The following is a 13,478-nucleotide window of genomic DNA, read 5'->3' on the forward strand; positions in this document are numbered from 1 at the left end:
GCTCTCTTTCAGGAGAGATGGTAAGCTGATACTACATAAACATTGTTAAAACCACAGCCCCCTGCTGCAGTAATTCACTTAGCTCTGGCCTTGATTTATGGCTCTGTCAATAGAGGGTGACTGGAAACTCTGGACGCTGGGGCTGCGATGTAGCCATTGTATTTACAGTAATAATGGAATGGACGACTCTCCTCTGCCCTTCTTTTGGTGTCGTTCTCCGTCTTACCTTTCCAGATCCCGTCTTTTCATGGCCTGGCTCTTTCTGTTGGGGGTAGGATGCAAACTTTTATGAAGGAGATGCGAAGACACGTTCGCTGTCTCTTTCCCGTCTCTGGCGTATTGGATTAGCCCAAGGCGCTGCCGCAGCGACCGACCCCCTCTGAGACACACCCTTTACAAGGCTGAGTCAGGATTGGAGTGGACGACACTCTTGTACTTAGAAAAAATGCTAACAAACACACACATTCAGCCCCAGTATACACAAAACTGCTAGTCATGTTGCATAGCCAGTGATAATCTCATCCGGGCAATTACAGACAAAAATGCCCATAAGATTTTACTCTGTCAACGAAAACGAAGACGAGATGAAAAAAGTGCAAACAAATTTGGATAACTGTGTTTGTGTGTGTATATATACTGTATATACTCTTTAGAATATTTGGTTTCATTATCGTCAACTAGAATGTTATTTTTGTTGACTAGAATCGGAGTAAAACACTAAAAGTAATGAAAATGAAATGTATTAATTTAAAATATATTATTCATAAAAAGATGATCAATAAAACAAAACTGTAGAAATGATCACACCATTCGTAAGCGGAGCAGGACTTGGAAACCAACCGTCCCAGAGACTGCATTTAACGGCCTTTTCCATGAAATTTGCGAGTACTATCTGCAATCCAAGAGCTGACTTAATGAAACACTTGAGCAGCATATGGTTTCTGCTCCGTTATTCTAAGAAGTGGATCCAACTGGCATTGCGGCATCTATCTGGAGGCAACATGTTGAGACTGGACCACTTTCGTGACGTTACTCCTCGCCAAACAAAACCATTTTTCAAACGTCGTCAATCACTCGCCCTCACGAGGACAAACGCATACCTGTTCAGGCTTTAAATCATCACGGAGTCGGTTCTCTAGAGCCAAACGAACTGTAGATCAGTGTTACAGTTTTGGTAACCAGCTTGCATCAGCTACAGCGAAACCTACCATGTCAATTATGCAAATTGGCACAGTCAATTAGTGCGGAGGAAAAAAAATCTTTTTTTTTCTTCTTCACTCGCTGACAGAATCTAAGTGTTGTGGAACGATAGCCAATTACTTAAATGGCTTGCTCCCATGTCATGTTCCTATTCATTTAATGGTGGTTATTTGGACGGAAAATTGCAAGTAAACAAAGTTTGACTGTGTCTCGAGTTGTCAAGGCTGCTGGACGACATATTTCACTTTCATCGACTCTTTCGTATTCAGCATTCCCCGTTGTGCTAAAATGGAGACACCGTCTCCTGTGCCTTAATATTCATGTAGCGCATGTGGAAAACCCCACTGATGTGCAGAAACAGGCTTGATGAATTATAAAGGGGTGGTGATGAGACTAATACCAGAACAAAAGCGTGAGAAAGAGAATAGCCATGTCTTAACTATAGACACCAGGAGATCATGGGAGCCCCAGGAGAAGAGTCTGATCCTCAGAAATGACTTTGTGCTTTATAAACCAGCGGGTTGTTCTAGCAAGCGTGGCGCCATGGTATTAAATGGTGTTAATGGTTAAAGAGAACCTGGGGTGTAACTCAGCCTAGTTGTGGCTAAATGTTGCAGCATTAAACTTAGTTGAAACCGTACCCTATGTGTAAAATAAATATTTACAGAAGCCTCCAATCATGAATAATGGCTGAAAAAAATTGTAGACTAACTGATACATAAGTGAGATCTTTAGATGTGTATGATGACATTTACACTCATTCACATTTTATGAGAGAGAATATTATGAGAATAACTGACTTGAACGCTCTTCAGCACGAAACTGTTACTTATGCATTTCAAGTTTCAAAACAAACAAATATAAAGTAATAGTATTTATAATTTATTATTTTATTATAAATGTTTTATTCTATAGTATTTGTTTCATTATATATTATTATTCATATTTTTTATTCTTCATTATTAATAATGCATTAATAATACATTTTATTGTATTTTATAACCCATTTATTTATTAAAATTATTAATTTATATGTGTTCAATTATTTAAATATTACATTAATTTTATATGTATGTAAATATTTACATAATTAAATTAATTTACTAATTTTATTATTATATTATATTATTATATATATTATTAAAATTATACTAATTTTATTTCAGTAGGAATTAAATTTCTTACAGTTAACAGTTATGTGAGAAACTAATAAAATAAAAATGAATCCAACCGCATCAGTATAAAAATTACAAATTTATATTTTTTTTATTATGTATTTATATTATTTATCTATTTATTTAAAATTGACATGCACAGCTTTTCAAAATTAAATTTAGATGCTCCTTATTATACGCAACCAAATTAAGAACAACAATTAGTAGTCACTAATCTCCAAATTTGAATTTACAAACTCGTTGCAGGTGCAACCTTTCTAAATGGAAACACTTTATTTTGATAGTCCACTTTAGACATTCTACTAACTATAAGTAACTTTGCAGCTACATGTCAAGTAACTGTCATTAGAGTATTAGTAGACTGTCTGCTTAATATCTGCTAACACTTTATTTTGTTGGTCCCCCCAACAGATATTCTACTGACTATAAGTAACTTGGCAACTACAAGTCAATGTATTCTCCAAACACGAACCCTAACACTGAACCATAACCTAACAGTCTACTGACAGTCTACTACAGCCTACTAATAGTCTAATGACAGGTAGTTGACATGTAGTTGAAAAGTTACTTATAGTTAGTAGAATGTCTAAAGTGACTATCGAAATAAAGTGTAACCTTCTAAATTCGCAAAATAAGTTTGAAAGAAAAAAGTACCTGTTTGCCTTATTTCTATCACTGTGTGTTTTCACTGCTGACAAAAGAGGCATAGGCCGGCAACAGAGGTAGTGGGTGGCCCTAAAAGTTAATCTGAGGGGGGTCCAGCGGACACATACCTCCCAAAGCAAATATGGAAATGATAATGATGAGCTGAAAAGGAGGCAGTCTCCAGCAGCTGGTTGAGCGCGGTTCCTCTGTTGCCATTGTGCCGCCACCCGCGTGTAATAGAAAAGGCTCTGGATTAGTTCCACTTTGCAAATCGTGTTGGTTCACTGATCTTTTTTTCTCGCTTTTCTCAACTTTTTTTCATCGCCGGCCCATTGCTGCCAACTTTCATTGAATGGTGGATTATCAAAATAATAACTAAGGTGATAATAAAAGGCTTTATTTATGCAATAGGCAACAGGTTCCCACTTCACCCAGTTTGAATAACATCGAAGAGGAAGAAAGAGCAAGTGTTGCGTAGTCTCATGGTCAATTGAGAGGGAGGACAGATTTAGGCGCTTTTAAATATTTTTTAATGGTTTTAGAAAAAAAAGTTTTCTGGCCGCCCCGCCTAACTGCATAAACCGGGTTTGACTAACGTCTTGAAAGAGAGGGAGGCACTTTAAATCAATCATAGATTCATGGATTTAGCTTTTAAGAAGTACTCTTAAAGGGGCGACAAGCCTCGCCGCATATGCATATTAAATCGCGATCCATTTTGCACCTCACGTCCATGTGGACATAAAATATTCACATGACAGCGATACCACTTCCAAGCGTGATTTAATACTAATAGCCTCACAAATTAAGTTGTGGTTAATACTTCAACATATTCAAAGTAATTCATGCTGGAAACTGGCCCTTTGGCTCAGTTCTGTGAGCCGTTTGGCTTTATATCCAGCGAATAAAAGAGAAAAAGCAAAAACTGGTAAATTTACACACAAACCTTGACTTTTGCATAGAGGTCATTGAATACTGTACAAAACTAAGCGCTTTGAATAAGCGTTGGAAAACTACAAACCAGCCAACAGGTCGTAAAATTCAACAATCTTTATTTTATTTGCCTTACTTTAACTCACAAGCATTCAAAGACGGCAATACGTAGCCGCTTTTGGTTTTGATTAAAAACTGTCCTTATCTATGACAAAACCATTCACAGCCAGTGACAATACAGTCGTGAGAACCTGATCCAAGCCACGCTCTGATTAAGCCTCGTTCGCTGAGAAAACCAACCCGTGTGTAAGTCACACTCAGAGATCCGGTTAAGTGTTTACATTAAACACATGTATATCAAGCACCCGGACGAGGTGATACACACTGTGAGTTGCACTCGTAAAGTGACCGCACACACGTCCTTAGCGGATTTGTCAACAACTGTCCGATTTTAACAAGCTACATATATAACTCTCCCTCACTTTTACTCACACTGCCTCAAGCCCAGTTCACACTGACAGCAAAATGAATGGCAAGAAAACATGCCTAAAAAAACCCCCAAGAAAACAAAAATAAAAAACCCCAACTTCTTTTTTTAGTGAATCAAAAACATACTGGACAACTAGCATAGTCCGATGCATAAACATATGACTTGTTAGACGATTATTTTAAGTCAATCAAAACATTAACATCAAGTTATCATTACTTTCAATGATTGAATATTATGTAAAATAGTTGAAGTAAATAAATACATGAAAACAATATTAACAACTAACGACTTTGTGAACCAACTGAAGAAAATTTTAAATGGAATTTCTTATTTTATTTAATTACATATATTGATAAAATAACAGTTCCACACAACGAATGCAATTCAAAGTTTCAGTTGCTTCACAGAATTTTTTTTGGTTGCCTTGATTATAAGATTCCTAAAAAGTATTAATTGAACTGCTTATTTTGGGTCTTGTTGCTAATTAATTATTGAAATGTAACAATTGCTTTAAAGGATTGCTTTATAATTTACAGCATTAGCTGATCGACATTGGAACCATTATATATCCAAATGAATCAGAATTGAATCAGAATCAAGCTGAATGGAGAGTTTGAGAATTGGAATTGAATCAAAAAATCCTGGTCCATATCACCATTTTTTGCAAATTTGCATGAAGCTAAACTGTACTCATATTGGTTTGCATCTCCAACTTTCATTGAAATAAAAAATCACGTCCAGATGCTTCGATACTGCAAATCTCTGTCAGTGTGAACGCCCCTACTTCGTTCAGACTCTGAAGTTCCTGCTCATTCAGTCTGATCTTACAAGGGGACACTGTGGGGTGTCAAGGAAACGGGAATTTGAAGGATGGTGGGGGTCCTGCTGGCTGGGATTAGGGGCTTGGGGAAGAAGAGTGGTGCAGTTTGAGGAGGGTGGGGTGTTGGGACCTCACCTCTGGGTCCTGTAATGACAGGTCGATGATGGTGTGTGAATGCCGTTCGGGGGGAAGCGGTCTGCGAAGGCACATGGCTGATGAAACCAGACTTCTCTGACTTCTTTAATGTGGTAGGCGATGGCATCCCTGGCAAGAATGATTGATAAGTGCAGTTTAATAACGCAAGGTCATGGAGACATAGGCTGGCGCAAAGGAAAGAAAGTGGATAGGAGAGCTGGGGTGTTTTTTTTGGGTGAGTGGATGGGGATCAAGACAGCAGGGGAGACTGAGAGGCCCAGCGGGGTGTGGCACAGGATACACTACATGGAGCCAAACTGTGAATCTGTCCCAGTACAACGCAAGGTCACGTGAATATATGTAGCGTCTTGATGTATTGACTTTAAAATGTCCAACTGACATGACCACTAGGCACGACCTTGTGACCTTTCTCACAATAAAAATATGAGTATGGAGCCCCTAAACGGACATGGTGATAGGGAGAATATTATAATATAATTGTATTATAATGTGTTGTCTCTCAAAATTTTTGTATAAATGTTGCATTCGCCAAGAAACTTTACATTTACTCACAAAACGTTTGCGTTCCCGATAAACTTAACGTTTGCTCACAAAACTTTTGCGTTCCCGATAAATTTTAGGTTTGCTCACAAAACTTTTGATTTCCCGATGAACTTTACGTTTCCTCACAAAACTTTTGCGTTCACCAAGAAACTTTGCGTTTGCTCGCCACACCCACTCCCCCCCCCCCCGTATATTCGCCTAAGAAACCTTGCGTTTAGTTGCAAAACTTTTGTGTTGCCCTGAGAAACTTTGCATTTACTTTCAAAACTTTTGCATTTCCCAAAGAAACGTTGCGTTTAGTTGCAAAACTTTTGAGAACACAAATGTTTTCGAGTGAATAAAAAGTTTTTCAGTAGAATGCAATACTTTTGCATAAAACTACATTTTTTCCACCTATCCTCTTTTTTTATCACCATGTGCCCTTAGGGGCTGCGTAGTTGGCCGTAGCTTTGAACCCATAATATTTCTTTAAAGGAATATTTTTACCCATCTCCCAATTACTAAACAGTTGGGTCAATCGATGAGGTATTCCTGATATACAATGACTAAGGTTAGTTGTTAATGGTAAAAATGGCGCCTGAAAATGCCAAATCAAAAGGCTGTATTTAAAGTATCTTATGCATCTTACCCATGGGCTAGCGGGATGAAATGACGTAGCGATGAGTGAAACAGGATGTGGTGAAGAAAAAGAAAGAGAAAGCTGAACAGACATGGAGGGAAAAGGAGTTAAGGATGCAAAGCACACAGCATTCACATTCACAGTCTGGCAGGCAGCCTTGCTTTGGTAGGGGTTAATGCGAGCAACAGTTCAGATGCACAGGCTAACATGAGCTAACTGAGAATGACTGAAGTCAGTTAGTGCATGCTCAGCCACGTTAGTTCAACTCCTCCCTCCGGCATTAGCACTCCCATACTGCCTCTCTCACTCTACCTCTCGCTTTGGGGTAAAAATAGACAGATGTGAGGGAAACCCATAGCCGATTAGCCACTTGAGGATAGAAATGCAAATTGATAAGAATGAACTGCAAATAGAAGGGGCAATTAGGAGGCACCGCTGGTCCATTTGTCACCCAGTCAAAGTGTTTAGTCCATTCTTCTGCACTGGGACAGGATATAAGCGCTGGTCTTATGTCTTATTTTTCCCCGAGAGCAGTCCACTCACAACCCCCACCATCCCCCAGAGGAACAAGTTCATCCAGACGCTAGCAAATGACTTTAAATAGTGCAATTCAATCATGTGTGGTTTAAGTTGTATTAATGGTTTTAGCTGGTAGCCCCCACTCTCCTCGCGCTGTCCACATGTTCTCGTTACATCACAGCACTGGTGTACGGGACGACCCCCACAGACACAACCCAATACAGAGACCTGTTATGAGCCAATTATGGTTAAATTAGTCTATCTAGAGTGATTTTACATCTAATAGACCGTGTGTTTATGCAGTGTATTTGATGCCGCAAAGAGGCAGGCTACAGGCCTTTACATTTTTAAAAGTTTTAAGAACGGCATTCCATTCTAGAATTGCAAAAATTCTAATTGTTACGGTCAAATGTTTAGCGAGTGGTTAAAATTTGTAATCTTCAGTGCTGATTCACTTGCTAGTAGTGGCCACAAGATTTACACTTACACTTTCTAAATGAAAAATATATATCAAAAATTAAATGTAAAAGATTAACAAAAGAACAAGATTTGTGCGACGGACGTACAAAACCAATTATTATTAATATAAATACTATATTTATATTTAGCATGTTCCGTTATGCAATTTTATTATTATTGTTATGAATAGGAACAAAAATAATAATAACTATGAAAACTGTAAAATATTGCATCACAGATTATCCCAATATTTATATTAATGTTAATATTTATTAATAATAATGTTGAGGACTTTTTCCCATTAAAATTAAATAATCATAAATAGTAAAAATATTAATATTGCAGCACAGAATATCTTTAAGGCAATATTAATGTTAATATCAATAATAATAATATTTTGAGTGCAATAAATAATAATAAAATTAATAACATCAATTATAAACACGTTTATGTTGTCGTTTTCAGAGTTTTGACTTGTTTTTAGATATAAGTGTTTTTAGATAAAAGTGTATAAGTGTTTTAGTGCATATCTGTGTGTATGTAAGTGATTAGAAGTCATCATTGGTTTCTCCGGCCCTCGCAGACTCCTTCCCCTTTTAGGCGCATAGAAGAGAGAGAACAAGATGGAAAGAAAGAAAGGATCTCTTCCCAGCATCAATGATACGTTAGTGATGGGCTTAAACCCCTTTGAAACATAAATGGGTCACTTGAGGTCATGGAAAGGTCATCTGAAAGGTCAATGAAACCAGGGAGAGATGATCGCTACTTGAATACGAATATGGTAAAAGATTTAAAGGAAGCCATCAAGCACATTTAGCACAGCTTACCAATATTTTCCAGTCTTCATTCATCAAACACATACAAAATTCCCCATTCAGCTGTTCTCATTTTCTCCTCACACTCACACGTTCAGTTCAGAATGCTTCAAAAGATCAATTTGAATGAGTACGCTGACAGGGGTGGAAGACAGAGCGGAGTGGAAACATACAGTGTCATTGGGACAGACTCTACAAAAATATGTGAAGCCCAATGTAACCATTACACTACTCACCCGAGACCATGACACAGACGAAAGAGACGTTGATAGAATAAACATAGAGAAAGTGGTGGAAAAGGGAATGGAGTGAGAGATAAAAGGACGAGAATCCCACATATATACAAGCACACACTTTCACAGGCCACTGCAGAGAATCAGAAGAACATTAGTTATTGTACAGCAACACTTTGGATATATTATTTACTGCCTAATCTGTATTTCGCTTATCCAATTATTTGCGTGTTCACAGAGCAGTTGAAGCGAACTGTTCAAATTTAGCACCAAATCCGACTTCACTAGCAGTTAGCTTGTTGTGCGAGAATCCTATTTTGGTAGCATCGCTTTTGATGACATGTTGATGCCCTCCAGCTGCATCTGTCATTGTAATGTCACTGGCATTATACTCAATTATATACTTTTCTGTAGGGCGGGGTTTTGGGAAAAGATCCGTGTCTAATTAATGTGGTTTGGTGTAAGTTTGAGATGTTTAACGCTAACTCTATTTTCTCAGCACTGCTTTTGACAACTTTGAGATGACGTGTTGTTGGTTGTTGAGATGACGTGTTGTCTGATTCATGTTTTCAACTCAAGGTTTCAATTACGATAATAGCCCTAGAAGCTGGTTTGTTGCTGGTCTAAGGTGGTCTACCAAATCTAACCAACATGATTTAGCAGGTCAAAACAAGGTCCATCTGCTACTGGACCAACTGATGGCCACATTTGGATCAGCTACACAGCATGTAGGAAGCTGTGTTCTTCGATTGAGCTCTGGCAAAGTTCTTAAGGGGATATTTTGGTGCCTGTAGAGTGGGGAAGTCCAAAGAGAAAACAGAAAGAAACCTGTGGGTTGGGGGACAGTTCTCTTTGATTGTGTGTGTGTAAGTGTCTGTGCTTGCGGTGGACTGGGCCTGATGTCTCGGAGTGAGTAATGAACACTTGAAAAGGTTCTGTCAGTTGGAATCAAAGCCCAGCTGTAGTCAGCACTTTCACTTCCGAGGCGTTATTACACGCTGGTACCGGTCCTGGCCCGATTCTCCTCTTCCCTGCCTTTCTCCCTTCCTCACGGCTGACAAATTGACAAAACCCAGACGGGCGAGGAGGCAATTCTGTATCGAGTGCGTCTCTCTGCTGCTCTCCATCGCTCTCGTCCTGTAGCGATCGCCGTCCCCTCTGGCACATCAATCAGCGCTGGCCCAACTGCAGTCGGCAGTGAATCTGCCCAAACTAGTCTAAATGTAATATTAAGTTTAATTCATTTATTTTAATATGTAATATAATTTGTACATATATTTTTTTAAATGTACATACAATATGTTATGTAAATATGTTAAATAATTATTAAATATTTTAATAAATGTTTAATAAATATATATTTAGATCAAAATATTTAAATTAAGTATATATAGATAGATATTAAATATCTAGCTACATTAAAAATATATACAGATCTTTAAATATTAATTTAATATACAGAGACGGACGGGAGCATTTGAAAGCAGGCGCGTCTATCAGCGGATCCCTAATACAACCACCGATATATGCCTGCTTTCAAATGCTCCCGTGTGTTTCTGTATCTATATATTTTTTAATGTAGCTCAGTGAAGAGCGTCAAAGACATCTATTTACAACATGTGCTGATCATTGTAGCCAATCAGAGACATATGTGACCCGTCACAGAAACCAGGGACACAAGTCGGCAGCACAACTTTCGAGCAAAATGAGAAAGAAGAGTTTTTTTTCAAAATTGGTGATTTTCAATTTTTTGGAGAATCTGTTAATTGAAATCACGAAGAAGCCTCTCCATGTTTGAGATAGCAGTATCAGCGGATCCCTAATACAACCACCGATATATGCCTGCTTTCAAATGCTCCCGTGTGTTTCTGTATCTATATATTTTTTAATGTAGCTCAGTGAAGAGCGTCAAAGACATCTATTTACAACATGTGCTGATCATTGTAGCCAATCAGATGTTGAGCGTGTGGCCAATCAGAGGTGTTTAAGAATCTGTTTAACAGCGCTCAAAATGCTAGAAGGAAATGCTGGTCTTGTCACTTTTAAAAATTTCAGTATAACACTAATATATATATATATATATAGTTTTTACATTTATTAAATACACATTTTATACTACTTTGATAATTTTCAGCAACAAAAAAAATATAAATTATCTATTTAAATTATATAAACTTTTTATATAATTAAAAATGTAATGATGAAATTATTTATTGGATGTTAAATGTTAAAACTGAGTGTAAAATAATTTTACATTTTTTAGTTTTTGAGTAGCTGGCAAAGACTATGACCGCGCTGACATGAGAAGAATGACGGGTAGACGTCACCCCGTGGTCCCTACACCGCCCTATCACCTGACACCCGCTACCTGAGCAATGACAAGCATGCTGCTGCCGCGGACATACTTTCAAAAGGCTGGCTAAATTTAAACACTTAGCAAAGGTCTCCGCTATCAAATAAAGATAGGAGAGGCCCGCGCACACATACATAAACACACAACCAACACACTCTGTGTAAATTCATGGAAAGGAATACAAATCAAACAGATGGCAGGCATAACAAGAGCTCGAGATGTCACAGTCTTTTTGATGTTCGACACCACGGCTGAAAAATGGATGCAAGCAGGTGATTGGACGAGAAATGTGATCCTGTCATGGACGAGCGAGTGATCCGGAGGTCAAATCACACTCACTTTTTCTCTCACCCTCTTGGTTTACTCACACATTCCCTCTCACATTTGAGCAAACACACATTGGAACAGACTCTCACTTGCTTGGTGCCGAAGCAACTGTGAAAAGCACTTTAATAGTCAGAAACAGCTCTAAATCAATAGCACCCCTCCATATTCCCCATTTTTATAATCTTATTTCACATTTAAATATGTCAGAAATGTGGACTAGTCAACTAAACGTCCAATAAACAAGTAGTCAGTTAGGGAGGTTGACTTGAGTGAGTTAAACTAGATTTTTTTCTTATACTTTTTTGCTTAAATATACAGTGAAACTGGTTTAATGAGGATGGATTTAGAGAGACAACTTTGCAGATAAAGTTTTATTGTACTAGACATTCAGCACAGAAGAAACTGGCTCTTTTAATTTAGTATATAAAAAATAGACTTCCGCCTGGATAGTTTTGAAAATACATACTTTTTGCACATCCCTAATATAATTATCACAACTTTTTCAGACATCGTGTCCTCAAAAACACAAAGACACGTCACTTTAACGCAAACATTTCCAGATGCACCATTTATGAATGTGGATGACATCATGCACAAATCCAAATCATAGGTATTGTCATGAGGCGGGGGATGCATGTCATTTCAGGGGGACAAAAACATTCTTCAGATTTTTTCTGGTCCTTTTTTTGCAGTGGATGTGGCTGGGGAAAGCTGGTGTGGTTGGGGGGGTGGAGAAAGAAAATCCTCTGAATAGAACAACACCAAAAAAAATAAGGTACGAAACAACAACGACGAAAAAACTAGACGGCACAATGGACGAGCTCCTTTATTTGGTGAGGTAGGAAGGTGAGGTGTGGAAGGGTGACAACATTGATGTAGTTTTACCTTGTCTTGAGATGAACGAACTAGCTAGCGAGCCACGCAGTTTATATCCAGCTTTGAAAGACAAGGAAGGAGGAGAAAGAAACAAGGAGGGACAAAAGAACAAAAAAAGGCAGGGTGAATAAGAGGTGTAGAAGCAAATGTGCAATACCTTAGCAGTTCAACCATTCATGTCAGATATGATGTGTCCAGCACCTGCCAGACAGACAGCCAGCCACACACACACACACACACACACACACACACACACACACACACACACACACACACACACACACACACACACACACACACACACACACACACACACACACACACACACACACACACACACACACGACATTGTCTTATGGTTTTCTTCTCTGGATCTTCCTGACTTCCTTCACTGTCTGACTGTATTCTTATACAAAATATGTCTACAGGGCAACTAAACCCAAAGAATTCACAACTGTTTATTACAATAGTGTTCTCATTATAATGTTATGTAATATGACAGTCCCAATCATCCTTATTAATGTCGTGAATTGATATTTGAGCTGCGTGTGCAGAAGCTAAAGATTAGCTTAATTATTATTTATATTAAAACGTTTCGTATATAAAATCAGTAAGAAGTGAAATATTTATGCTTACTTAAAATATATATATATATATTTTATTAATATAAAATATAATAAATAATAAGTAGTATAAAATATAATAATATTAATTTAAGATGTATTATATTATATTAATATCATATTTTACACAATTTATTATGCATTTTATTTTTGTAATAATATATTTATTAAATACAAAAAATATTCTATACTATATTATTTCATATTATGCTATAATTTCCCAGATTTCCTCTGAAAATCTGTGCGGAAAGTGTGAAAAACTTCTGGGGCTGTTTGTAAATCCTCAGTTTATCAGTGCATATAACTAACAAATTACCTTTTGACCCAGAGAATCATAAGTCATTACTTTCGTCGTGTTCGGCTCAAGAACTAGTACTGCAAAAGTACCAAAAGAATCAATAAATGAATTATTAATGAACTAGAATCTTTACGTGGAATTGGAATCAGAATCATTCAATTTCTTGAATGATTCTCTAAATAACGACAATGCCCTCTAAAACCCTGCTTTAGCTCTGTCCTGACCTGGCTATAATATGTGCTGCATGTTTTCGCTCTATCTCTGTCCACTATGCGGTGTCTATTTCTAATATGGAGGGAGAGCGAGACTTGATTGAAGATGCTTTGGAGCAGGACAGATTTACAGTCCTCTGCTCTGTGGCAATGAGTTTACAGGACACAGGATGAATCAGCACTCA

At 37.7% G+C, this 13,478-nt stretch overlaps 1 protein-coding gene across 13 annotated transcripts in view; it reads right to left on the reverse strand.

The window, feature by feature from the left end:
* The window catches only part of nfia (nuclear factor I/A), a 169,532-nt gene that overhangs the window by 24,697 nt on the left and 131,357 nt on the right, over window positions 1-13,478 (reverse strand). For 4 of the 13 annotated variants that reach the window (XM_077226365.1, XM_077226360.1, XM_077226361.1 and 1 more), the window contains 2 exons: window positions 12,170-12,220; window positions 5,396-5,524 (listed from right to left, as the gene is read on the reverse strand). The exons of 3 other annotated variants lie outside the window; for them this stretch is intronic. In XM_077226365.1, the coding sequence (XP_077082480.1) occupies window positions 5,396-5,524; window positions 12,170-12,220 (180 nt within the window). The remainder of the gene's footprint in view (window positions 1-5,395; window positions 5,525-12,169; window positions 12,221-13,478) is intronic. 6 more of the 13 variants (XM_077226362.1, XM_077226366.1, XM_077226373.1 and 3 more) reach the window with 2 other exon arrangements.

The sequence above is a fragment of the Siphateles boraxobius genome, unplaced genomic scaffold (assembly GCF_051911475.1).
Source record: "Siphateles boraxobius isolate OS27281-9 unplaced genomic scaffold, OSU_SipBor_1 13, whole genome shotgun sequence".
NCBI classification, from domain to species: Eukaryota; Metazoa; Chordata; class Actinopteri; order Cypriniformes; family Leuciscidae; genus Siphateles; species Siphateles boraxobius.